Raw genomic sequence first — 23,781 nt, 5'->3', positions numbered from 1 at the left:
AACGGCGCAACTTGTCTCGATTATGGAGAGGATATGGTCGGCCTGTCACTGTCTAGGCCGGTGGGGCTTTGGGTATTAATTTCCCCGCTATAGGCATGGAGGTTGTTTCAAGTTTGTTTCTCAGGATAGCTTCACCTCCAAGCTGCAAGCGTCGCTGACGTCATCATCTATCCAAGTCACTACTCAAAGTACAAGAAAAAGAAAACAGCTGTCAGAAAACGAGTAGATTCGTCTAAGTCCCTGTAAAATGTAGAAACATGAGCCCGCCGTGTCTCAGCCCTTCATGAACGTCAAAGAAGTGAACAAATGCAAGCATGCAAACAGAACTAGTAGTCTACACTGTGCCGTCGTTGTCGACGAGACATGGCATCAAGGCGGGTGGCTTGGGGAATAGAATACAAAACGGAAAATAATATGCGCCCGTCATCAGAGATAGAGAGAATTAAATGGGTAAAGAGATCCGTCATGCAGCCGTTACGCAACCTAGCGCCCTCGTTATGATGATTCCCCTTGACTCCGCTGGATCATCGCGCGGAAGTCGTCATTGCTCTTCTGGCCCTTGTTTTCCTCGCCCGAGGCGTTCGTCGCAGTCGTTGCTGTCGTCGTCGTTGTGGTCGTGGTACTCGTTTGCTGGGCCGTTCCGCGCTTCACCCCCAGATGCCCGCGTTTCCCACTTCGCCCTCCCGGCTGCGGCGGTCGCTTGATGGGCGCCGTCGGCGCAAGGAATGTGGCTTTGGATTTCTCCTTTGGCTTCACACCCTGGGCATACCGTTGCTTCTTCTCCGCAGACTGCTTCAGCATGTCGCCCACCGTTCCAATATGTAGTTTTCGGCCTGTCGAGATCTCCTGCCCCTCAAGTTCAAGTGCCGCTTTACCCGCATGGCTGACATCGGCAAATTCAACAATCGCTCCTTGATGGTCCGGCCGCAATACAATTTTGACCAGTTTGCCATATGGTTCGATGAGTGCCCGAATCCGGGCATCATTCACTGTATCGGGGACGTTCATCAAGCCGAGCGTACGGTCTCTTCGCTCACCCGTGGGCTCTTCTAATTCCGGTAGTGCTGTACCATTGGTCTCCGGCGTAGGAGACTGTGACCCAGCCACCCGAGAGACAACAGTGGTAGCCGTGCGTTTGGCCCCAATAGGAGCGGACAGCTTAACGTGAAGCAGTCGGGATCGGAACTCGACGTCGTTCATGGCGAGCGCTGCTGTTGCTTCTTCCTTCGAGCTGAATACAACATAACCGAACCCCTTGCTGCCCCCATCAACCTTTCTAGGCATGCGAGCCAACTCTACGCTGCCGAATTTGGAAAATAGTTCTTTGAGATCATTCTCATTGGCCTTCCAATCGATGTTGGACACATGAATCTCTCGCCCTTCGTGCATCGGACCATGGCGATCTTGTTTGCGTGAAGGATCCGAGATTTTAACCACGAGGCGGAGACCATTGCCCACGGTTGACCCGTCCAATTCTGTGGCGTTGTGGGCGGCCACGGAATGTTTGAACTGTAGGTAACAGAACCGTCGATGTGTGTTGTATTTGAGAGATGGGAACCGTATGTCGATGATTTCACCATACTATTGAAAACGTTAATTGGGAGTAAAATAAAAAGGAGTCCGGTGTTACATACCTTGCTGAATATGTCTCGAATGTACTTCTCGTCGGCCGTCGGCGGGAAGTTGGTAACAAACAAGGTCGTCTCAGAACCAAAAGAAACTTGAATGGTGTTGCCATCAAGGGTCTTCTGATCGCGAGTCTGCGCAGCCTCGGCATCTTCTCGCGAATTAAATTCGATCATGGCTACTTCGGTGCTACCATCTTCTCCGGGAAGCATCTTAACACCGTTGATCGTACCACACTATCCAAGTTAGTCAAAATGCATTCATTCAGTAGGGGAGGGTCCTCTTACATCACGGAAGAACTGTCGCACTTTGTGCTCTGAGATATTCTGAGGCAAGTTCTTGACGACAACCGTAGAATTCTCACGATCACGTCGGAGTGCTACCGGTTCTGCTTCAACATCTGGTGTTGTCTCTGCTCGTGCTTTCTTGGCAGGGAGACCATTCACAGCCGATTCATCCTCACGCTTCCTCTTCTCCGCTTGCGAAGCCTCTAATGTCGGTTGGACTGCTGCTGCTTCAGCAGCCTGCTGAGCCTGTAACGCGGCAGCTTCTCGAGCCTCCCGCTCCCGGCGGGTGGCGATGGCCCTCATAGCCTTCCGGGTTTCCAGAACGGCGAGTTGTAGTTCCTCCGAGTCTTCGTAGTCTTCGCAGTGCGCGACATAAGTTTGCATGATCTTTTCCGGCCAGTCAAGATCTGTCCGCTTGATGGCTTGCTTCAGCACAGCTGTGGCAAAGCTGGGATTGGGGGTCCGACGCGCGGCATCAACCGTTGCTTCACCCTGGACAAATTTGCTCCAAGAAACCAGCTCCCAGTGATAGTATGTCAGCCAGAATTCGTAGCTGTTGCCACGGCGTCCAACGAGGCCCTTGAAGGTTTCTCGTGCACTATCCCAGCTGCCACTTTCACTCAGGTAACGGATGTAGATACGCTCGAGACGGAAGAGCGGGTCACCTTCATAAGAGCGACCATATTTCTTTTCTCCAAGCTCTTGGACGCTTTCAATCGCCGAGCGGATTCCCACTTCAGCTACGTCCAAATCTTCGTCAGTGGCCTCGGACAAGAAAGCACGCCGGCGGAGGTAGCTGCACCACGCCGTGTGGACCTTCAGCACCTCTTCCATGCCTCCAACATCGAGCAAACCTGTACTTGTTGCCTTGTGCTTTATATCTGCGATCTTTGTAAACGATTGTCCTTCTCGTTCGGAGCTAAGCAAATACTGCGACCACAAAGTACCGGACCCGGGGCAATGTCGAGTTGCTCGGTCAAGCGCAGAAATTGTTGTTGTATGCACATTACCATGCATTGATTCATCGATGAGGAACATAATGTAATCCTCCCACATAGTCGCATCGGTTTGGAACCGCAAAACTGCACGTTGGTAGATCGCGTTGATAAGTTCGAAATTTGAGCTGCGTCTTCGTCGGGTACCTTGGAGTTCCCATTCGATGTACTCGGAAAATGCCATCCACTCCTGATCACGGTCGCCAGAGTCGGTCGCGTTGCGAAGTCGAATCTCAAACTCCTCGCGAGCCGCATACTGTTCCTTGATTGGAGTGGCATATTGTGTTACCGTCTCCGACATAATATTTTCATAGCTTGTGTTGTAGTAGGTGGAGATAAAACTGGAGAACGCCTGGAATGTCTGATCCCATGTGGCATGAGGCGTCTGCAATCGGATGTCAAACAATTCTCGTACTCGCGCAATTTTGTCCTGGGACGGGTTGCGAGACAGGTCGCGGACCTGGAATTCTAACAGTCGATCCCATACGGTATTACTGTCATGAATTCTCCACCTCGTTGCTTCAGCACCCCTTTGCCATGTGTCGAGGACACTTTGCCAGGTAAAGACTTCTCGGCCTACCAGCTTATCTTGCTCCGACCAGCGGCTTTGATTCGAATCACCGTGTGCAGCGTTGTATAAGTATAGCACCCACTCGCCATATATAGTCCAGAGTTTGGTGCTACCATATTCTTCTTCAATCGATCTTTGGCAGAGGTTCATCACGTCGATGCGTTCGTTCACCGAAGAAGCCAGCATACTCTCATCTTGAATCCACTCCGCCCAAAGATCCTCGCCCATAGCAAAAAGCTTGTCCATCTCCTCGCGGGCAGTTCTCATGTCCTTGAGTAAATCGTAATCTCGGGGCTCGCCATGAATCTCTGGGTTATTCGGTGGGTAGACGTGATTCACAAAACCATCGTGTAGTAAACGGATAAAGTTCACATGTGCCTCGTAAGACTGTGGGTTTACGTGAATACGGGCAAATAATTCGGTCGCCATCCGTCGAGCGTCGGGGAGGAGGGATGAGGCGGCATAGTTTCTCCGGGCGCTCTCTCTTGGGCCGTCTGACATGGCAATATCGAAGGACGAGCGTGGAGTGGGGGTGTTGTGGGAAATCTGATTAACATTCGGAAACATTGTTGACGGTGAGAGCTGACTCTCGTATGATTCGGGTCGTAGGATGGCGGCATTCGGCCGCGGTGGTTGGTGATGTTGCATAGATGCGAGGTCAGCCAGAGTGTCCATGCCCGGGGTTGATGGTTGCCGCGAGTTCTGCAGGTCGGCAGCTGGTGGTGTCCCTCCTCCGCTTCCACCTCCTCCCACACTAGGCCCAACAGCAGGACTCATCGACGAAGGCGGCGAGGGTTCAGGTACGCGGGTTGGAGGAGCGTAGACTTGTTGCGCGAGTGGCGACGATGCCATAGGGGGTCGGTTCGCAGCGGTGCGACTCTTTCGTAGAGGCTTGTGAGCTGGCCCGGGCGCAGGAGCGGAGGAGGGATTGCCAGAAGAGCTCGTGGCAGGCGTTGGGCGCCCGGAATTTGAGTTCGCATCCTGGGGCGAAAGGAGAGAATTGATGTCCATCATCGAATCGGTTTTTTATCGAAGATAGCAATGGACCACGCTAAGGAAGGGCGCAAAGAGTTGGCAGCAAGGTGCTGACGTAAGGGAGGATGTAAAAAACAAGGGAAGAAAAGAAATAGATTCTTCAAAGAACAGTCCACAGTTTCCTCATCAACGAGTCCATTCCTGCCCCAGTTCCAGACTGTCCAGCTCCACGACCGGTGGGCGTTGTCTCTCTTTGCTTGAACGGGGAAGTTCTCAGGCCACGAGCAGGATGCGCGAGAAGAAAGGCGATGACAAAATAGCGGGGAGAAAAGAAGAGAAAATAGCTCCGGATAGAGAGTCTCACAAGCTATGCTTCTCTCCTTTCCTTGGCTGATGCAGGATCGGGAGAGCTCGACGGGATGGCTCGTGCGGAAGAAAGGTGAAGCACCGGAGGCACGACGATCCAGACGGCGAGTCGAGACAGGGAGGGGCCAGCAAACAAGCTAGAGAACGCGCTCTAGCGACAGCAGAGAGCAGTCCTAGGAGAGCAGGGCAGTCAGCGGACAGCGGGTGGGAAGTCGCGTGGGAAGGGCAGCGACGTACAGAGAGTGCTGGAGGGAGAGTGAAAAGACGAGAGAAGTTCGAAGGGCCGACGAAGGATGAGAGAACCTGAACCAGTGGATCGACGACGCTGGTGGAGATGGACGAGAGACGAAAGAGAGAGCTCGGCACAGGAAACGGACCACGACTCGAGATGAGGATGATAGTCTGGCGTGTTTCCCGTTCGGTGGCCACAACACGTTTCCAACTCTGGAGTGCTCGTCCTTGCAGTTTCAGGCTGTCGCTTCGTATCTCTTGATGCGCCAGCCGAGGATCTGACGATGCGTCCTCAATTACGGAGTTCTTGCTGCAAATTCTGCTTCGCTACGTCATATCTCTGCGCCGGAGCAGCAACATCGATAATAATTACTGCTTTCTGCAGCCTACACTAGCGCTGAGCTCTGGGCCCTGCGAGAGCAAAAACCGAAGACAAGCGCACAGACTGAGTCTCGCAAGCCCTGCCACCGTGACGGAGTATCGTGCTCTGCACTGCCATATCTGGTCCACAACCCCGTACACCGATGGAGCCCTGCCTAGGATTTCAGGCAATTAGCTACCGACTCGAGTAGTTCTCCCGAGCAGTTCTCCCGGGCGTTCGCCCTATCGTATCGTGCAAGCCGTATATTGTATCATAAGTGTGGGCAGAGCTTAAGCATCGCGAAAGCATAATTCCCAATCGGGTTGACGTGTCTCGCAGCTGGATGAGCCCATGAGGTAATCTAAGCGAGGGAAACATATACGAGGTGCTTTGGGCGCTTCTCCAGACCAAACGCTGGGACCCGCCCGGTGGGTTATTAGAAGAGACAATATTCGGGAGTCAAGATATTAAAGATAAAAGAAAGCAAAAGTTGATTGGAACGAGGATTCCATTTGGTGTTGACGGTTTTCATGCCTCAGGCAGGAACGAAAAGCTACGGCAGACCAGTAATGCCAAATGTGCACCGCCAACACTCAACTTTTTTCCTGTTGATCCTGTAGCAGACTGCAGCCGGTCGTCCAGTTGCTTGTCCCCCCATGGCTACGATGGGCGCTCTACATCCCTACGGGCAAATAATACGGTCAGGTAAGTCTTCTCAAGTATTCTGACCTGATTTCCACCCGAATTGGTCTTTAACACACCCTTCAGCCCGGACCGGCATCACCTACGTCCCTCGCCGCACCCTCACATACACACCAATCCGTCGAGCCGAAGAGAACAACGACACCCCCAATAACAAGCCGGAGACAAATTCGAAACCCTCTGCTTTATCCTCAATCAAGAACTTCATCTTTGGCGGAAAGTCCGATGCCGCGAAACCTACCGTCCGCAGACAGGCTGCCCCCCTCAAGCGAGAAGGTAGCCTGAGCGCCGATTCGATTTTTGCCGAGGATGAAGCTACTCCCAAGCTGATGGCCTCTGGCCGAACGCCAGCTGGACGCAAGCGGGAAGGCCCAGCTGCGGAGGGAGAGGAGGCTGAGCCGCAGGCATCAGTAGAGGCAAGGAACAGAGCGAACATGCAGGCAGTGCTGGATCCGCGCCCGAAGGCGCGTATTCGGTGGGAGCGTAAGATGGTTGTCCGCGAGCTACGCGGCCGCGGCCGTCTTTCGAAGACGGAACAGATCATGCGTACGGAGCGTGAGTCGCTGTCCAAGTCACATTGGTTCAAGACCTCGATCAAGAAATTGGGCCCGCTGGCTCGCCAGATTGCTGGAAAGAATATCGACGAGGCCATTCTTCAGATGCAGTTCAGCAAGAAGAAGGCTGCAAAGGATGTCCTGGAGCACCTTAAGCATGCGAAGAACGTTGCCGTCGTCCGCTCGGGTATGGGGCTAGGCGCTGTTCAGGCTGGCGAGGAAGCACAGCCATTGAAGCCCATTAAGATAACCCTCAAAGACGGCGAGCGCAAGGTAATTAACGACCCTACGTCCATCTACATCTCCCAGGCGTGGGTGAACCGCGGACCGTACGGTATCGACTACGACCACCGGGCCAGGGGACAGATCAACATGCTCCGCCCACCATACACGTCTCTATCGGTTGTGTTGAAGGAGGAAAAGACACGAATCCGTGAATGGGAGGACCGCGAGGCCAGGGAACTGCGCAAGCGCAAGGCTAGGCTCTGGACACAGCTGCCTGACCGTCCGATCACGCAGCAGAACCAGTACTACAGCTGGTGATTTCCGCCGTGTTTGTCTGTTCATTCGAGCCATGGTTCAAGTTATACTATACTAGTATTCCTCTGGCGTTTTGTATTATTTACATCTTTGGGAGCACTCCGCCTGGGCCGGATCAGCATCTTTTTCTTTTTCACTGGCATTTTACCCCCACACAATTGTCCAGAGCTCACCTATGTACACTACGAAATATAAACTACATAACCAAATGCGTCTCTAACTCTAACATCTAACATGCCTCGCCTGGACACTCCGGCCTCGGAAACCAAGGCTCAACTTCTCTCGCCGGCGCTTCGCCAGCCCTCCTCTCCGCCTTGACAAGCACTGGGATTACACCTCCAGTCTCCAATGTAAACTTCCTATGCCCGACAACACTCAAAACACTCGCGATCGCACCGGAATGCGCCGTCAGCGATAACACGCTATTACCGTCGTGCGCGAAGATATCGCCCAGCAGCTCATAGAACCGCGCATCCCGCGCAGAATCACTCTCCCGCAAATCAGCCTTGTGCAACGGGTCTTCCTCACTGAACGCCGGCTCGAATATATAATACGGGTAAGCAGCCTGAATGGCAGACTTGGGAGAGCGCGCGTCGCAGGTGTGTAGCCCGAGAGTCTCGCGGAGGAGCTAGATGTTCAGTTTCAATGTTAGCTAGGCATTCTATTCCATTCCAATTCCTGTAAAACAACGGCATGAAGAATGACAAGTGACAGTCATACCTCTTTAACAAGAGGCCGGAACGGCTCCGTCCCTGGTAACTTGGTCCCATCGAAGGTAACCCTCGCGGTTTCGCAGCACCGCATCAGCGGACTCACGTAGTAAGACTGCGGCGGTGGAATCCCGTTCGCGATCTGTGTCTTCCATGCCCCGTTTGCTGTGCGCGCTTGTTCGATTCCGAGTTCTGTGAGCTGGGCGTCGAACCAGCTGCCGTGTTCGTCGCCATTTAGGAGGGAGTAACGGCACTGTGCGATAGCCACATTATGCATTAGTACGAGGTTCAATTAAAAGGTAGAACCGCGACGTACATCCCACATCGCAGTGCCGTATCGCGACTCCGCCACATTATGTACGCCCTGCCCGTGGCGGCCCAGGATGAGGAGTTTGTATGTTATTTCGCTCGGTGAAGCACGGTTCAGCTCGGATATGTATGATTCTAGGCGCTGCCATTGTGTTTTTGTTTTTGATGCTGTTTCGTGGTCGGTTTCGTTTGCGGGGTCGGAGGGGTAAGTGCGGTCAATGAGGCCGAAGTTGGAGGATACCTGCAAGGCGTTTTCCCCCAGGTTAGATTATTGTGTTCCCTCTCTATCCCGGTACGGTATTGATAAGGGGCCGTGGGCGACTTACATAGTCGAATGTGTCAGGGTTGGTGGTGGGATCGCTCTGGAGGAATATACCGGGGACCGTTGAGAAGTGGAAGTGGAAGCTGGAAGGCTGGTCTGTGGTTGGGTTTGGGTTTGCCATGTTGTGGGAGCGGGGAGTGCCTGGTGTGTGCGGGGAGTTGACTTGGGCAGTAACGGAGGTATAAATTGAAGCCTAGAATGCCGTCTGATGTTCCAGGGGTCCAGAATCTCAGTAGACTAGCTGGAGAAGTGGACTTTGTCCGGGAGATCGCGGCGCTTTGCTTAGCGGGCGTGGCCGACTTTCACCACGGACTTTACAAGGTAGAAGCTTTTGTAAAAATTACGATTGGGGAGAATTGAAAATATAAGGACAGTAGAAATAGTCATGAATTCCACAGAATCTATTAGTGGACTCGAGTCTCTAGAAATATGCTCGATAAAAATGTATGAACGAACAATACCAAACAGGTATATGAAACTTCGCTAAGACCTCACAACCTAGAGCATAACGACCCAACCAATACATAAAAAAACCGCAATTCGATCAATTTTATCGCCCACGGGGCGGAGGTTCAATAGAACCCCATTCCCTTCCTATATTGCATATAAAGCCTGGAAGAGAACACTGCAAGACGACCAAGGAAAGAGGCTGGGGCAGCTACCGATGAAGCAGCTGATGAATCTCTCCAGGAGAACAAGCTGCCCGCGACCCTGCGAACAATTGTGCTTGCACATTCTAGGAGAGGATAGTTTGCAACTCCAGATCTCGGCACATTCAATAAGCCGCGACTGCCAACTGGTAGTCTGTCCACTGAATCGTGTATTGTCCGGCGAACTTGTTGATCGCTGGATCTTAGTCTGGTGGACTGTGATCTGGTGGATTGTTGCATAGATTGGTTGCGCTTGTCTCTAAAGCGATCTGGCATATTCGGCAGGCCTCCACTTGTTGTAACAAGCAGATGCGTGTTCTGTGCGGCTGCACTATTGTAGCCTGTCGGGGAAACATATGGCTGCACCGGTAGCGTGCGCGAACTGCGCATATCTACCGTTTGTCTCTGTGTAACTTGCTCGTGGACACCGGTGCCTCTGTTGTGGCTTGTAGGCGAAACGCATGGTTGTACTGGTAGCGTGCGCGATACATTCGGCTTGCGCATATCTACCGGCTGTCTCACCGTGACCTGGTCGCGGCCGCCCGCTGGTACCAGCGGTTGCGTAGGAGACAGATCCGGAAGCGGTACCCGTGTAGGTCGCGTCAGTAGTCTTTGTGGATCGACATTCGTACAGCCTGTCGGGCTATAAACAGAGCGTTGTAGCGACGACTTGGTCGACAGGAGTCTCTCATGGTTCGTGCGCAAGTGAGCTAGCGTGCTGGCGTCGGCACGTGAAGCATTAACATTTAGCTGAGAAGTTGTTGCCGCTGCTGCTGCTGCCTTCTCGAGGCAGTTACACTGTTTCATGTTCGTTAATAAATTGCCACTTGGCTGCAATGTGGACAGCGGCTTACCCTCTTGTGCTGCTTGCGATGTTTCTCGCAGACCCCATACTTCCTAGCCTTGATGTAGTTCTCCCTCTGGGCTCTTGACCTCGGCTTCTGCTTCTTTGGCACATTGGTGGTTGTGTTCATGTTGAGATCCAACACCATTTGCATTGAGCCAGCCCCAGGCTCCGATCCCGAAACAGGCGAAGACGAGTTTTGCGAGTCAGAGACAGGAGGGGTAGTCGAAGTCGTGGAGGAACGCTCATATTGCGTTACATCGAGGGACAATTCAGACCAGTTAGGAGAGGAAAGGAGGTTATTTGATGGTGTATCCTGGAAGCGCTGCAAGTGTAAAGCAATTGAAGCATCCCGTCGCTTCTCCTTCTGCGAGAAGCAACGGTTGTCCAGGGCTGCCTGCGACTCAACCATGTACCGGAAAGAAGAAGGAGTCCCAAAGTCCTGTGCCTCAGGGAGCCAAGCACTCTCGAAACCAGCGTCGCCAAATTGGTCTTGAGACGTTGGTTGCAGAACGGCATTGGGGTCGATGAATGACTGGAAGTCCAATGCAGACGGGTCCAGCCCATCCACTGGGGCTTCGCAGCCGGTGAACTCGGGGAACATGGCCTGCGAGCACATAGCAGGGTCCGAGTCCCAATTCAGGAAGCCGGTATCGGTGAACGGCTGGTCGAGGTCGCGCGGAGATATAGATTCCACGGAGGTGGGATTGCTGTCTAGATACTCCGAAGAGAGCTGGAACAAGCTGTCGAACTCAAGCCACTCATCCTGGTGGCTGGAGAAGTCCATCGGGTAGAGCAAATTGTCTGCAGACATGGTACAGAAAAGTTCAGGGTTCACAGCTTGATATTGAAGGTTGTCTGGCGCAATTGAAGTGTAGGCCTGAGGCTGATAATCGATAGCGGGGCGGATGCTCAAGGTTTGAAAAGTGAGCGTCGATATCAGTCACAATGGCCGCGCTTTGACGGAGGCAATTGAGATGCGAAACTGCACGGAGATAGCACTCGCTCACTCGGAGAAGAGGTGATGATGGGAAATAATAAAAAGAACGAAGCTCGACATCTAGGGCCGGGGGATGCCTTAGAGGCTCAGACCTCTAAGCCTTCATCATGGCGCCATGCCCTTTTTGGGACCCCGACGGAGCGCTATTCCGCATTGGGACCCCGACCACTGGCACGGGGTGTGTGGCTGATGTCGCGGTCGCAACGGTGGCTCGTTATGAGTCAATCGTGCGGAGGCAGCGCAGTTTTTGCATAATAATGCAGTTTTCACTCAGGGCAGCGACTCGTGACAGTAATTGGGATCTTCATCGAGTTCTGGTCGACCCGTTGAGACTGGACATTGACATCATTGTCCTTTTTTGGTAGCGGCCAGGGGGTCTCGCCCATGATTTTTAAAGAATCGAATTTGTATGGTCAATCAGTTTTCACCATCAAAACATTTTAAAAGTCGCAACGGTCGGCGCCCGGCTCGTTGCTTGATTTTCCCAGATTTCCCACATCCCCCCAGGAAGTGTGTCTACCAATCAAAATGCAAATACAAAATACATCCAGACCTTAAAAGAAGCTCGCTTCGCACTGGAATACTTTGAGGCCGTGCGTAAAGGGCTAAGTCATGCCTGGTCCCCGGATTTGCCCCAGCAGCTGGGCCCCTGGCGAGTTGACGACCCGCAACATCATACGATGTCTTTAGCTTCCATCTGATAAGAATCGAACGCTTGTTCTAGATATGCATAAATGCTCGAGCGTCCAACACAAGCGCTTGGTTAATTAAGTGGTGGGTGCCAAATCTTTCAAAAAGGATCCGTGCCTAAGTCTTGACTACAAATCGGTCATCACAAAGTCGAGTGTTTTCATCTTTATCGTATTGGGAATCTAGTCACTAACGCCATAATGTAGAAGAGAAAACGACCGTAAGACTAAAGACTAGTAGAGTACATCTCGCAAGAAAATATAGTACCCCGCTCCAACGATTGAGAAGCGGAGCTCGAGACTTTTAAACGAGGTATATCAACAATAACAACTCCGCTCAACAACAATTAACTATCAAATTATGCCTGCATGGCCTCCTTGGGGATTTCTTTGGCCGTTCCGGAAAGATCTGTGGCCGGGGTGGCATTCTTCGATCGGTAGTTCTTGATGGCGGCTGTTACTGCGTCTTCGGCCAGGAGGGAGCAGTGCACTGAAAATGTCGATTAGCAACCAACTGTATCATCGAAAGACTGACACAGGAAACTCACATTTGACAGGTGGTAAGCAGAGTTCAGAGGCAATATCTGTGTTGGAGATCTTGGCAGCTTCGTCCACTAAGCGACATGTCAGTCATCAATCCTTGCACATATCGGAAAGCCCGGGAAACACGAACAGGTCTTGCCCTTCAGCAGGGTGGTAAGATAGCTTGAGCTAGCAATGGCTGAACCACAGCCGAAGGTCTTGAAACGGGTCTCGGTGATTTTTCCAGTCGCCTCATCCACCTGGATGTCGAGTCGAATAACGTCGCCACAGGCCGGGGCGCCGACGAGACCAGTGCCTACATCAATGGACTTGCGGTTCAGAGCGCCAACATTGCGGGGATTTGAGTAGTGATCGATCAGTTTGAGGAGGTTAGCCTTCAAAACATAACCGAGGGAAAGGGCATGGGCACATATCTTTCTCGTGGTAGGCTCTGACCATGGAAGGAGGGACGATGTTGCGACCGGCGATGCCTGGGCGGATCGCGCTGGTCATACGAAGAGCAGTTCTGATGGATTGCATTTTTGTAGCGTGATGGAGATGAGTTGATGAATACAAGTGAGGGGAGATGTAATATGATGGAGGCAGAGGAGTTGACGTCGGTTCTTATCAGATCCGCGTTAAATTTGTGGCGAGCCTGCTTAGAAAACAGGTCAGGTGAGACGACTGTTCTGGAACAGGCATGGCGCCGGTTGATGTAATGGGCGGAGGCCAATGATATCACTCCAATTTCCCGAGCTTGTCCGCTTGGCGCTCCGAAGTCCGATCTCCGAGGTTGAATGTCCGCGGGCAACTCTTGACTCAACAATCTCACATCTCGTATTCACGGATCATGGATCATGGGCGAAGAATGAATCAACACTCTCTGTCGAACCTGCAGTGTAACAAGCTGGGCTGGGGGCCAGAGGGCCTTGGTATACGGTGTCGTTGTTTCAGCCGGATAGCCTGGTCAACAAAAGTCCCAGAAATGTGGACCGTCCCGGCTTTCAGGTTCAGTACCCAAAGGCCTGGACTTCTGGCGTTGATGTTCTTGTCATTAACTAATTTTGTTGGCAGTTGCTCCCTTTTCACAGAAGTCCCAGCTACTTGACTACGCAGCGAGCTCACAACCGTCATTCTCTTGGTGGCTGCGCATGTACCCGGAAATTCAAGGTGTCACAACGAACGAGGCTGGGGGAGTTCGTGTTTGCGCCTTTGTTTGTGTCGTATTCAGTTGGCAGTTCGCAGGATGTACCCCTGCATGGGGGCCGCAGGAACGGCCCCGGCCGTCTCAACAGGACTGGACAAACTGCAAAGGCCCTTGTTGTCCGTCACAGTTGGCGTGGTCTGTAGTTAGTGAGCCACGCGGCTGACACGGCTAGGGTTGAACTGGAGGATTCAAAATATGCAGCATCACTGTGCCACAAACTTGTCTCGTTGATAAATAGGGGGAGACCCGACTGTCATCATGTCTTCTCTACAGGGAGCTTGGGGGCCGTCTGATGGTACTCAATGCTATCGAAAATGTTTCTCTTCATTACACTTATCACTTTCCTGTCTTTTGTTCTTGTCCATGCGAGTAGCCCACGCTTAAACCCTCGCTATCAAGTGCTGCACCCCCCAGAACCAAAGCGCTTGTCTGCAGCGACATTGTCGTCAAAGCTCAAGGCTCGAGCCGAGACTACAGCTCCTTTATTTCAGCGAAAGAGAAGTTTCGACTATGCCGCTAATGATGTTGAGGAAGAATCGGTCTTCTCAACAACCCTAGACGTGGAATCACGATGGCCTATACTTGCACTGGAGGAGTTGGACTCCGAATTCAATAGAATCGTCTGCACAGAGTCCAATATACACTTCAGTTTTGTGTCCGCGGCTGCTGCGGAGAGGTTCAATACCGAAATCAAGAGCATTCCTGAGTTTGTCGTCGTCACTTCCCATGACGGTTGCGACCTTGAAGGGGACCGGTCTGCGCATCGGTGTGTTCAACAAGCACGATTGACAATGAAGTATATCAGAACTAATGATCCACCAGAGTTACAAATTTCAACGTAGATCCAGAGCACCACATGGGTACCCTCGACATAGTGCCAATGAACTGGCATGAGGCATTCCCTACGACAAGGGTGTCCTTCGCCCGCAGACATCCATCAGAGATCCAGAAACATGTAGCCACGCCAGTCAAAAGAGAGGAGGCACCATCTCCTACGCAATCATTCCCTGCAGCTCCTTCAGATGTTGATGGACTCAATTCATCAGCAGATGCCGACTTTAATGTGCGTCACACCGGTCTGGAGATCTACCCGATAGATGCGCCACTCGCTGACGAAGTCGTGTAAGTATGAGAGCATACACCTATCCAGGATATGCGAACTGACCTGAACAGGCCTGATCTCCCAGTCGTTGTACGATGTAAAACGTGCGCCATTCGGGGCGACATCCAACTCTCCCAGGGACAGTTCAGCGTTGGACACAATACGACGGCCGAAGACGATGAGGATTTTGAGGTGGACGAGGCGATCGGGTTCTTCACGAACAGCAGCGTTGAACTGTTGGTCAAGCGAATGTTTTCGCAGATTGAGCTGGAGTTTGAGCTCGAGTCTGAGGGACCTCTGATCGAGTTCACTGTCCCGCTTCCTACTATTCCGCTTGTGCCTTTCCAGGTAGGTTTTATTCCACATCATACGCTCTAATATTGGGGGGTTACTGACATCATTTGATCTAGATAGCAGGAGTACTCACCTTTGGTCCTCAGATTGTGCCCAATATCATCATCACGGCAGACCTCGAAGGAGATGTTGGGTTCTCCTATGGCTTCAACGCAACAGTATAACTACCTAATCACCCGTATGCCTTTGGCTTACTAACGATTCCAGGTCCCTGACGACTCGAGAATCCATATCAAAATCCCTGAATTCAACGAATCTTCAATAACTGGCTTGTAAGTACCTCATACCTGCATGTCCAGAATGGAGCACAACTAACGACGTCAACTTATTAGCTCGGACACAGAATTCGATCAAATTCCCTTCTCGGCCTCAACAACCATATCCTCCATGTCACTAGGCATATCGTTCCAGCCCCAAATCCTGCTTGGCATAAACACAGGCTTGGACGCCCTAAACGTCAATATCGACGGCGGAATCGGCGCTTTTGTCAGCATGCCGAGTCTATCGCTGAATGTTTCCCATGCTACCGGTGTTAATGAAAATTGCGATCCCGTGGTGTCTGATTCTGATTCTGATTCTGGTAATGCAACACACCTCGTCCCTTCTGTGGAACTGGATGTAGGTGTGATTGCGAGTTACGATGTGCGGTTCATGAGCTTTAACGATTCGCGTGGGGTGGCGCCGGTTTTGGCGAGTAAGGCTTGGGATCTTCCAACTGCTTGTGTAGGCTTTGAACCCAAGGAGCGAGCGGAAGAGACTGGGAAAGCTGATTCGGCTGAGGGAGGACGTGGAGCTGATGGCGATACTGGTGGTGGGAATGGGGCTGTTAGAGTTGCTGGAGAGGGCGCTGGGATGATGTTGTTGGGCTCTATTGCGCTTATGACTGTTGCTGTCGGGTTCTGTGGATGGGGATGAAGAAAAAGGCATATACCTGAGGGTATTATAGATCTATACTCTAGGCAATACTTCACTGGACTCTATTACAATCTAAACCGAATTATCTCTTTGAAACTTTTCTAGTTTAATATCCGAGAGAATCTGAAACCGCCAAAGGGCGCAGACCGTGACAATGAAACATCCTGAATCATGGCAAAACAGGATAAAAGATTCATTGTTCAATCTTCCCATTCTACTATTATTAGTTCTTAGCGACATCAACTACTTAATAATGACGTCTTATCCTCTGCATATTTCAAACGTTCTGGTGGTTAAACTCCTATATCAAATATAGTATACAGCACGATCCAGATGCCTCAACTACGATCCACGTCCACAAAAACGCTCTTGGGCGGAGTTCCCCTACGCCAGAAACGGACTCGCAAGGATGCATCAGTGGGAGAAAGCCTAGAAGGTCAACGATATGAAAAGAAACAAAAGCGAAATCTCGCAGCATACCCACCGCAAATGCAAGAGCAAGTCTCGAACCTAGTCAGCGACATCCTCGCCTCAATATACTACGACATCAACTACGTCTGCATTCTCCGTGGTAGCATTAGATTGGATCCCACTGCTGAAACTGTAGCTCAGTACCGGTTGCAGTTCCGTGAGAGTGGCGATCTGCTTGACAGGGTCGTTGGATGGTTTATAAATCGCGGCACAAGTGCTCACAACGGCTCAGACCCCAACTTTTATTTTGATCCAAGAGGAACAATCCGACGTCTTGAAGAGTTTGTCACAATATTCGGCTGGAAGATGCTCTCGATCTGCATGGTAGCAGAAGGATTCCGGCGTGCCTGTCGGGAGATCCGCCACAGCGTGATCTGGGCAGAATTCCTAGAGAAAGTACGAGAGAACCAATGGAGCATAGAAGTGTTCGCGCGGTCCCGCAATCTGGACTGGCGTGGGCAGCTGCTGAAGTACGCCCCTTTGGAGCTCATACCGGAACTTCATTCAGAGCTGCGACCTGTTCGGAAGATGTGGGAGCAGCACCCGCATCATGTCGTGCAAACTCTGGATAAGAAGGTGCGGCGGCCGATGTTTGAAGGGATGCCCCAGGTTCATATTGATGAACCGATTTTCGATCCAAGGAATTGGGAGATAGACGGGAGGGTTGAAGACCCGACGGCGCGAATACCAAGTGATGGGGATTGTGATCTCTGCGGGTCTGTTGATATCTGCGACTGTGTTCTTGATTTCTCGGTTGGGAGCCTGGTTGAGCTGGTTGATCGGCCTTTAACTGGGACTGGGGTACGGGCGTTAGCGGACTTCAAGAAGGGTGATATCCTGGGTCAATTTGTCGGAGAGCTCCATCATCCTGATTATGACGGTGATCATATCTACTCTCTGATGCATGCGTCGAAAACCGACCCGGAGTACTTTCTTGCGATCGTCTCGCCGCGCAAATATGGAAACTGGACGCGGTATATTGCGCATTCTTGCCGGCCGTCGACGGAATTCAACTATCGGACTGTCGGGAGGAGGACGGTGATGACGGTGGAGGCAAAACGCGATATTGCTCCGTTTGAGGATCTCACGATCAACTATGGGAGCGATTACTGGGCGCGTCGGGAATGCATGTGTGGAGAGACAAACTGTGTTAGTAGGCAGCGGAGTAGTCAATGGGACGGAGTATAATTCATTAATGATGTTGATCGTGATGTTGATCAAGTTAGTTGTAGTTGTAGAGGCGACAGACCCCGCATTTCGGCAGCCGGACCAGGTGAGGAGATTCCCCGCAATCTCTCTTGCACTCTCTCTGCATCGACCTCTAGTCCTCTGGCTCTCCTCTCCTTTTCAGCACGCTCTTGTCCATTGACAGGGTATGCAATCACTACTAAGCCCTATAGTGTTCCCAATATTATCGCCGTTTTCAGCCTGCCATAATCGGACGCCAATATCTGCCGAACTGCGGAGTATAACATTCCTTGTGACACGCGAGACCACGCCGAAGCCGCAGAGGCCACCGCTCATCTGCCGGCCTTCTGAGACCAGATATTGAACAAAATTTCTAGATTATACAGTGTCATGGAACATCCTATCAATCAATAACTCCCAAGTCTCGCTCAGCCATGTTTTGCTCCAGTGCTATCCTCCGGGGAAGACTCCCGAGGATAGCCACCTTTGGACCACTCTCGCAAGCTCTTCCAGCAACTAGGCGCGGTCTACTTACTCAGAGCTATGCGCGTGGTCCGACAGAGGTACAAATCGAGCTCGGTTCTCAATGCAGTCTCTTGTTCATATTGCTGACGCAGTCTATAGCCGCCGCTCTTCGAATCTACGATAGGACAGCATTTTGCCAATATCGTTGACAATTATGGGGACAGAACAGCGTTGGTTTCCTTCCACTCGTTCCTTAATTTAATATGGTGTTTCTGCCAAAACGCACACGGCACGAAGCTAAAATGACCAGTGTCATCTCCAAGCACCAGAATGACAGAGCCACCTACCTCGACCTTGACGCTCGGAGCAATGCACTTGCGCGAGGGTTAGAATCTGTTGGGGTCCAGAAAGGAGACCGCGTTGCAGTTATGCTGGGAAATTCAATGGAACATGCCACTGTACGCTGCGCTACTGTATCAGTTGTGTAAATGCTTATGAACCCTATAGGTCACATATGCTCTATTCAAGCTTGGAGCTATCTTGGTAGGTGATATCCGGATTCACCTCTACGCATTTGTCTAACGTAACAAGGTACCAATTAACCCATCTTTCAATTCGACTCAAGTAGTCGCAGCTCTTAGCCACCTTGGGACAAGCCACATGATCATCAGCTCCGAATCAAACCTCCCCCGAAGAGACCCAAGAAGCAATATGCCTCTCCTCAAACACCTCGTCCAAGATCTCCAAAAGTCAAAGCTCGAGTCAGCCCTCGTCCCAACACTACAGAACATAATCCTCGTGGAGAACTCCAACGGCCGTATCGACACTTCAGACTTCAAAAGCCTAACTCCCTACACCTCCATCACATCCTCCAACACCGCAGATGGCAAGGCCTTACCCCCTCAAAACCTCTCCGCGTCAGAAGTCGTCAACATCCAATTCACCTCTGGCACAACCGCAATGCCTAAAGCAGCCTGTCTTACGCACCGCTCCATCCTCAACAACGGCGCCCAAATCGGCGACAGAATGCGCTTAACAGCACACGACACCGTCTGCTGCCCCCCTCCCCTCTTCCACTGCTTCGGCTCCGTTTTAGGATACATGGCCACAGCAACCCACGGCTCTGCCATCGTCTTCCCAGCCGAGGCCTTCAACGCTCGCGCAACCCTCTCAGCTGTCCAGGAAGAGAAGTGCACAGCCCTCTACGGCGTCCCCACAATGTTTCTCGAGGAACTAAGTCTCCTTGAATCCGGCGAAATGCCATACGAAGGGTTCCAGCACCTCCGCACCGGAATCGCAGCGGGGAGCAGCATCCCCTCCGAGCTCATGAAAAAGTTACACAAGGTGCTCAACCTCACAGAGCTAACCATCTGCTATGGAATGACAGAGACAAGCCCCGTCTCTGCAATGACGACGACTGACGATCCCCTCGATAAACGCATCAACACTGTCGGCCGCCTCATGCCCCATGTCGAGGCTAAGGTCGTTGACCCCTCAGATCATAATAATATCTTGCCCATCAATGCTCGCGGTGAGCTCGCTGTATCTGGATACCTCCTTATGAAGGAGTACTGGGGCGACCCGGCCAAAACGGATCTAGTTATGCTCCGTGATAAAGATGGAAAAGTCTGGATGCATGTATGTTTGTTTCCTTCCATTCACTCACTACTATCCACACGGCCAAAACTAATAAACAACAATCTAGACCGGCGACGAAGCAACCCTTTCCCCGGACGGATACATCAGCATAACAGGCCGAATCAAAGACCTGATCATCCGCGGCGGGGAAAACATCCACCCGCTCGAGATCGAGAACTGTCTACTGACGTTCCCAGGCGTTGCAGACGTCTCGGTCGTCGGTGTGCCTGATGAGCGCTACGGGGAGGTTGTGGCTGCATTTATTATCACCAAGGCACATCAGGAGGACGAGGCTGCTACGGGAAATGAGATTAGGGAGTTTGTTAGGGATAACTTGAGTTCACATCTTGGTATGTCCTTTCTCTCTTTTCCCATGTTCTGGAGTTTGCTTGGGTGGGGTTGCTGACGCTGGGACAGTGCCGAAGTACATATTCTTCCTTGAGCCGACGGATGCGTTTCCGAAGACGGCGAGTGGGAAGATTCAGAAGTTTAAACTTAGGGAGACGGCGGTGAAGCTTCTGGGAGGGCATCATTAGGCGGTGTCCTGGGGTTGTTGGATGGGAAGTTTCGTTCTCTACGGATATTTAAGAGTATATACGACATTGTGGCTCTGTGAGCCTTGAGCGATCATGAAATCATGTACACTTCACTTGGCATATAACGATATGTTATAGCCTAGATTGGTTTTATTGGATATTATTGGTATATTTCAGGTATTTCAACACGCCTGATTGACAGTTGGCCTAGCAAGACTTTCAAAGCATTTAGTCTCAACACATCATAGAACTGAGTCTGCAGTGCAGAAACTGGGTATATGTATATGCAATCCCTATTGAAGCAAGCTGTTCCGGTTATTGGAGAACGGTGCCTCGTTTCAATACTTCTCCATCATCTGAGCAAAGGACCACGGCCGGGACACTTTTGCGCACTCTGTTCGTGGCTGCCGGTCTGAATTCACCAGCTGTGTCAGCAGGGGATGCGGAAGAGGTTGAGATGGTAGATGGCCCTGTTCGGCGCGAGGGTAAAGCGGGAGACGATCCCGACCCAAAAATCACAGAGGCCAACAAGCGTGTGGATAAGCCAACAAGGGAGTTTGTTCGTAGAGCGCAGACTCCATGCAAACTCCGGGTATCGGTGACGGTTCCTAGGATCAGACCCGTAGCCTTCAAAAATCCTGAATCCCAGTCTCCCCCTGCAGGCGCGCTCTCACATCACCATCACCCTCAACCATCCACTCCGGCTCCTCATCATCGAAATACCGCTCCTGCTCTTCCTGCAAATCATCCAATTCCTCATTCTCATCCACAACCGTATAATCAAAGTCCGAGTCCTCCCCTCTTAGAAACCTCATCGTCATCTCCCATCTCCACGCCTTCTCCCCCTCTTCCTTGCTTCCAGGTATCTCGTCGCGGTCCTCCGCCAGGATCTCCCCATTCGGACCACGAGCATAGGTAAACATCGCGTGGGGATCAGGGTGATTCAACGCGTCCATTTTCGCCTCGGACCGGAGCATGTCTGCCTGTAGGATGCCAGAAAATCCTTTTGCGCGACCCTCGGCTTCGCGCTCCGTGGGGGTCTGGAATCGGCGGATCAGGCGATCGTAGAGTAACGGGTCTGCATGGGGTATTAGCTCACTCCTACGGATAGGATAGCCTGGCTGTCGGTATCAAAAAGACATTGTATTTGAAAGCACGATCAGCCAGGAAGATGGTGAGATAGAGCGCGCGGACCGGCTAGCTCGAGGTCTGCAGAGAAATACTCTGGATGGAGGTCTAGATAGCGCTTGCGGCGGTTTTTGATCTGGGTTGCGCGGGGAATCACGAGGGATGGGGCTTTGGCATCTTCTCCGATGGAGATCTGGTCGTTCTGGATGCCAGTGCCCATTGGAAAGAACGGCATAATGGTGTCGATGGTGGTGGTTGATTCAGAGCGGGTTTGGGTTGTCGGTGTCGATGATGCAAATGGGAACTTTGTCGAGTCGGAAGCGGGCGGCAAATTTGCTGCTTTTCACCTCCGCGTCACAGCATCAACGAAGCAAGTCAGACTAGAATAAAAGACGGTAGTCTGGACTTGTACTTTTGTCTGCAATTAGTATGGTGGTTGTCGACTAACTGCTAATTGAAAAGGACATGTAAGAGGCCCTCCTGTTTGTTTCATGTCTCCGCTTGGCACTATAGCTTTGACAGCTCTTCAATGGACATGAACTTTGGAACTGACAACTGTTAGGAAAACTCTTGAGCTTGATCGAATTTGAACTAAAGTCATGGCCCCGTTTAGGAGCATTTACCAGCAAGATACGACCAGGCAGCTGGCGGTCGGTGCGGCCTTGTTGGTCCTTGCGGCATTCTACTCGGTCGTTTTTCTGTTGACTCTGGCCCCTGTATATGGGTCGGCCCCGTCCCATATATTTCACGGCTACGGAGTCGGATTCGCAGGTGTAGCGGGCTGGTTTGCGAAGAACATTGTCCATCATCTGTCCGGCCGGAACGCTATCTATGCTGTTCCCGTGTTGGCCTTTTGGCTGCCTGTACTACAGTACTTCATCACTCAGCAGACCTCGGCGCTCGGGAACCCTGCTGGTCCCATCATTACAGAGATATTTGGTTTGTATCCTCTAGTATTTCTCTCTGTGGCCAGCGCTGGTAAGCTGGTGCAGTCCGGTCTCGACCTCAATCGACACGGTGATCTAGTGGCGGAGCACATTCCCTTGCTCGGCTCCTACGTCGTCTATTCTGCTGGCGAGCATCTGGTCAAAGCATTTCTCTCCAAGTTCATTGGATCGACTGTCTTGCTCAGTCGCGCCGGTCTTCAGATTCTAGTCCCGATCCTGTATGCTGCTGCAGTACCATCCAAACTTCTTCTCTTGGCTATTCCGTCTCTTTTCTTCTCTCTCACTTCCAACGAGCACTTGCCATTGGGGTATACAACGAGATCTCTCAACTCTGCTCTTGTCGAGGAAGGCTTTGCCCTCCTGGACCGTCAGGATTCCACGACCGGCTACGTCTCCGTTTTGGACAATCTTGAGGATGGCTTCCGCGTTATGAGGTGCGATCACAGTCTCCTCGGAGGTCAATGGGTCAAGAAGCGCCACAACTACAACCCTCCAGCTGTCAAAGACCCCATTTACGCAGTATTTACCATGCTCGAGGCTGTCCGTCTTGTTGAGACTGCCCATGGTACTCCCCGCGTAGACGCCGGCAGCAACGCCCTTGTCATGTAACTCCCCCATTCTCTCGGTTAACGTTCAAGAAAACACCAGCTTACTCCATCCAGTGGTCTCGGAATCGGAACGACACCAGGCGCGCTAATCAGCCACGGCATTGACACCACAATCGTTGAGATTGACCCTGTCGTCCACAAGTTCGCAGGACAATACTTCGGTCTACCATCCAACCACACTGCCGCCATCGACGATGCCCGCGCCTTCGTCCAGAAGAGCCAGAAATCCGCTTCTCCGAAGCAATATGACTACATCGTCCACGACGTCTTCACTGGCGGCGCTGAGCCCGTCGAGCTCTTCACATACGAGTTCATCAGCGGTCTCCACGCCCTTTTAAAGGACGACGGAGTCGTTGCCATCGTACGCACTCTCTTCCCGATTAAAAGAAAAGAAAAAAAAAAAGCAAAAACTAACCAACCCCCAACAGAACTATGCCGGCGACATCAGCGCCTACCCAACCGGCCTCTCTATCCGAACTATAAAATCCATCTTCCCAACCTGCCGCCTCTACCGCGAAGAAACCGACTCCGACATCGGGATGGACTTCACAAATATGGTCATCTTCTGCACCAAGGACGCGCTGACCCCGCTGACGTTCCGAGACCCCGTGCCGGCAGATTTCCTGGGCAGTCGGTTCCGCGCCCGGTATCTTGTTCCGAGACATGAGGTTGATGCGGCGAGGTTCGAGGCCGTGGAGCAAGGGGGTAAGAGGATTTTGTATGATAAGGGCGTTGGGGCGTTGCATAAGTACCAGGATCGGACTGCATTGGAGCATTGGAAGATTATGAGGACTGTGTTGCCGGATAGAGTTTGGGAGGGATGGTAAGTTCTTGATATATATAAATATATATCTGATATCTGTATACTTAGATACAGTGGTGGTTGAGAAGATGTTGGGGTGAATAAATTAGTATGATCGGCGGGCGATTGGGTAGCGGGCTTGATTTTGCCTCTGCTTCAATATATA

The 23,781-nt window shown here is 51.8% G+C and overlaps 10 protein-coding genes across 10 annotated transcripts; 5 read left to right on the top strand and 5 right to left on the bottom strand.

The window, feature by feature from the left end:
* Positions 1–495: 495 nt before the first annotated feature.
* ASPVEDRAFT_53769 (U6 snRNP complex subunit PRP24) lies at positions 496–4,493 on the bottom strand (the record flags this gene model as incomplete). Its single annotated transcript, XM_040814836.1, has 3 exons — positions 496–1,581; positions 1,635–1,862; positions 1,914–4,493. 3 exons carry the CDS (start codon positions 4,491–4,493, stop codon positions 496–498), a joined length of 3,894 nt encoding a protein of 1,297 aa, XP_040669060.1.
* A 1,575-nt stretch (positions 4,494–6,068) lies between these two features.
* ASPVEDRAFT_29822 (mitochondrial 54S ribosomal protein uL22m) lies at positions 6,069–7,211 on the top strand (the record flags this gene model as incomplete). Its single annotated transcript, XM_040810278.1, has 2 exons — positions 6,069–6,117; positions 6,181–7,211. The coding sequence occupies 2 exons, from the start codon at positions 6,069–6,071 to the stop codon at positions 7,209–7,211; spliced, it is 1,080 nt and encodes a 359-aa protein (XP_040669059.1).
* A 226-nt stretch (positions 7,212–7,437) lies between these two features.
* ASPVEDRAFT_134426 (histidine phosphatase family protein) lies at positions 7,438–8,670 on the bottom strand (the record flags this gene model as incomplete). The annotated part of the gene is made up of 4 exons (XM_040807131.1): positions 7,438–7,836; positions 7,929–8,171; positions 8,235–8,468; positions 8,554–8,670. 4 exons carry the CDS (start codon positions 8,668–8,670, stop codon positions 7,438–7,440), a joined length of 993 nt encoding a protein of 330 aa, XP_040669058.1.
* Positions 8,671–8,899: 229 nt separating this feature from the next.
* Positions 8,900–11,133, bottom strand: ASPVEDRAFT_42815 (uncharacterized protein). Its single transcript, XM_040812669.1, has 2 exons — positions 10,054–11,133; positions 8,900–9,997 (listed from the first exon to the last, which is right to left on the bottom strand). Exons 1-2 carry the CDS (start codon positions 10,855–10,857, stop codon positions 9,122–9,124), a joined length of 1,680 nt encoding a protein of 559 aa, XP_040669057.1. The 5' UTR covers positions 10,858–11,133; the 3' UTR covers positions 8,900–9,121.
* A 911-nt stretch (positions 11,134–12,044) lies between these two features.
* ASPVEDRAFT_42812 (putative iron-sulfur cofactor synthesis protein (Isu1)) lies at positions 12,045–12,780 on the bottom strand. Its single transcript, XM_040812668.1, has 4 exons — positions 12,689–12,780; positions 12,406–12,633; positions 12,281–12,346; positions 12,045–12,222 (listed from the first exon to the last, which is right to left on the bottom strand). The coding sequence occupies exons 1-4, from the start codon at positions 12,765–12,767 to the stop codon at positions 12,092–12,094; spliced, it is 504 nt and encodes a 167-aa protein (XP_040669056.1). The 5' UTR covers positions 12,768–12,780; the 3' UTR covers positions 12,045–12,091.
* Positions 12,781–13,775: 995 nt separating this feature from the next.
* On the top strand, positions 13,776–15,832 carry ASPVEDRAFT_84743 (putative GPI anchored protein; the record flags this gene model as incomplete). Its single annotated transcript, XM_040817593.1, has 6 exons — positions 13,776–14,227; positions 14,284–14,583; positions 14,635–14,911; positions 14,974–15,075; positions 15,125–15,189; positions 15,250–15,832. The coding sequence occupies 6 exons, from the start codon at positions 13,776–13,778 to the stop codon at positions 15,830–15,832; spliced, it is 1,779 nt and encodes a 592-aa protein (XP_040669055.1).
* Positions 15,833–16,037: 205 nt separating this feature from the next.
* Positions 16,038–17,515, top strand: ASPVEDRAFT_42809 (SET domain protein). Its single transcript, XM_040812667.1, has one exon. The coding sequence runs from the start codon at positions 16,166–16,168 to the stop codon at positions 17,489–17,491; it is 1,326 nt and encodes a 441-aa protein (XP_040669054.1). The 5' UTR covers positions 16,038–16,165; the 3' UTR covers positions 17,492–17,515.
* Positions 17,516–17,925: 410 nt separating this feature from the next.
* ASPVEDRAFT_53766 (putative AMP-binding enzyme) lies at positions 17,926–20,130 on the top strand (the record flags this gene model as incomplete). The annotated part of the gene is made up of 6 exons (XM_040814835.1): positions 17,926–18,054; positions 18,116–18,186; positions 18,294–18,414; positions 18,548–19,594; positions 19,662–19,944; positions 20,012–20,130. 6 exons carry the CDS (start codon positions 17,926–17,928, stop codon positions 20,128–20,130), a joined length of 1,770 nt encoding a protein of 589 aa, XP_040669053.1.
* Positions 20,131–20,759: 629 nt separating this feature from the next.
* On the bottom strand, positions 20,760–21,493 carry ASPVEDRAFT_134580 (uncharacterized protein; the record flags this gene model as incomplete). Its single annotated transcript, XM_040807145.1, has 2 exons — positions 20,760–21,208; positions 21,325–21,493. 2 exons carry the CDS (start codon positions 21,491–21,493, stop codon positions 20,760–20,762), a joined length of 618 nt encoding a protein of 205 aa, XP_040669052.1.
* Positions 21,494–21,857: 364 nt separating this feature from the next.
* On the top strand, positions 21,858–23,640 carry ASPVEDRAFT_53765 (spermidine synthase; the record flags this gene model as incomplete). The annotated part of the gene is made up of 3 exons (XM_040814834.1): positions 21,858–22,810; positions 22,868–23,174; positions 23,242–23,640. The coding sequence occupies 3 exons, from the start codon at positions 21,858–21,860 to the stop codon at positions 23,638–23,640; spliced, it is 1,659 nt and encodes a 552-aa protein (XP_040669051.1).
* Positions 23,641–23,781: the final 141 nt, after the last annotated feature.

The sequence above is a fragment of the Aspergillus versicolor genome, assembly GCF_001890125.1.
Source record: "Aspergillus versicolor CBS 583.65 unplaced genomic scaffold ASPVEscaffold_6, whole genome shotgun sequence".
Classification (NCBI taxonomy): Eukaryota; Fungi; Ascomycota; class Eurotiomycetes; order Eurotiales; family Aspergillaceae; genus Aspergillus; species Aspergillus versicolor.
This window is presented reverse-complemented; position numbering and strand designations above follow the sequence as displayed.

What these genes read in the sequence shown, in the direction of transcription:
- ASPVEDRAFT_42809 (XM_040812667.1), top strand. Translation starts at nt 16,166, where the DNA reads ATGCCTCAACTACGATCCACGTCCACAAAAACGCTCTTGGGCGGAGTT.
- ASPVEDRAFT_42812 (XM_040812668.1), bottom strand. Translation starts at nt 12,767, where the DNA reads ATGACCAGCGCGATCCGCCCAGGCATCGCCGGTCGCAACATCGTCCCT. An exon ending in CCTGCTGAAGGGCAAGACCT is followed by an intron (nt 12,347 to 12,405) that starts GTTCGTGTTTCC and finishes CATGTCGCTTAG; the next exon opens with TGGACGAAGCTGCCAAGATC. An exon ending in CTGCTTACCACCTGTCAAAT is followed by an intron (nt 12,223 to 12,280) that starts GTGAGTTTCCTG and finishes CGACATTTTCAG; the next exon opens with TGCACTGCTCCCTCCTGGCC.
- ASPVEDRAFT_42815 (XM_040812669.1), bottom strand. Translation starts at nt 10,857, where the DNA reads ATGTCTGCAGACAATTTGCTCTACCCGATGGACTTCTCCAGCCACCAG. An exon ending in ATCGCAAGCAGCACAAGAGG is followed by an intron (nt 9,998 to 10,053) that starts GTAAGCCGCTGT and finishes AACATGAAACAG; the next exon opens with TGTAACTGCCTCGAGAAGGC.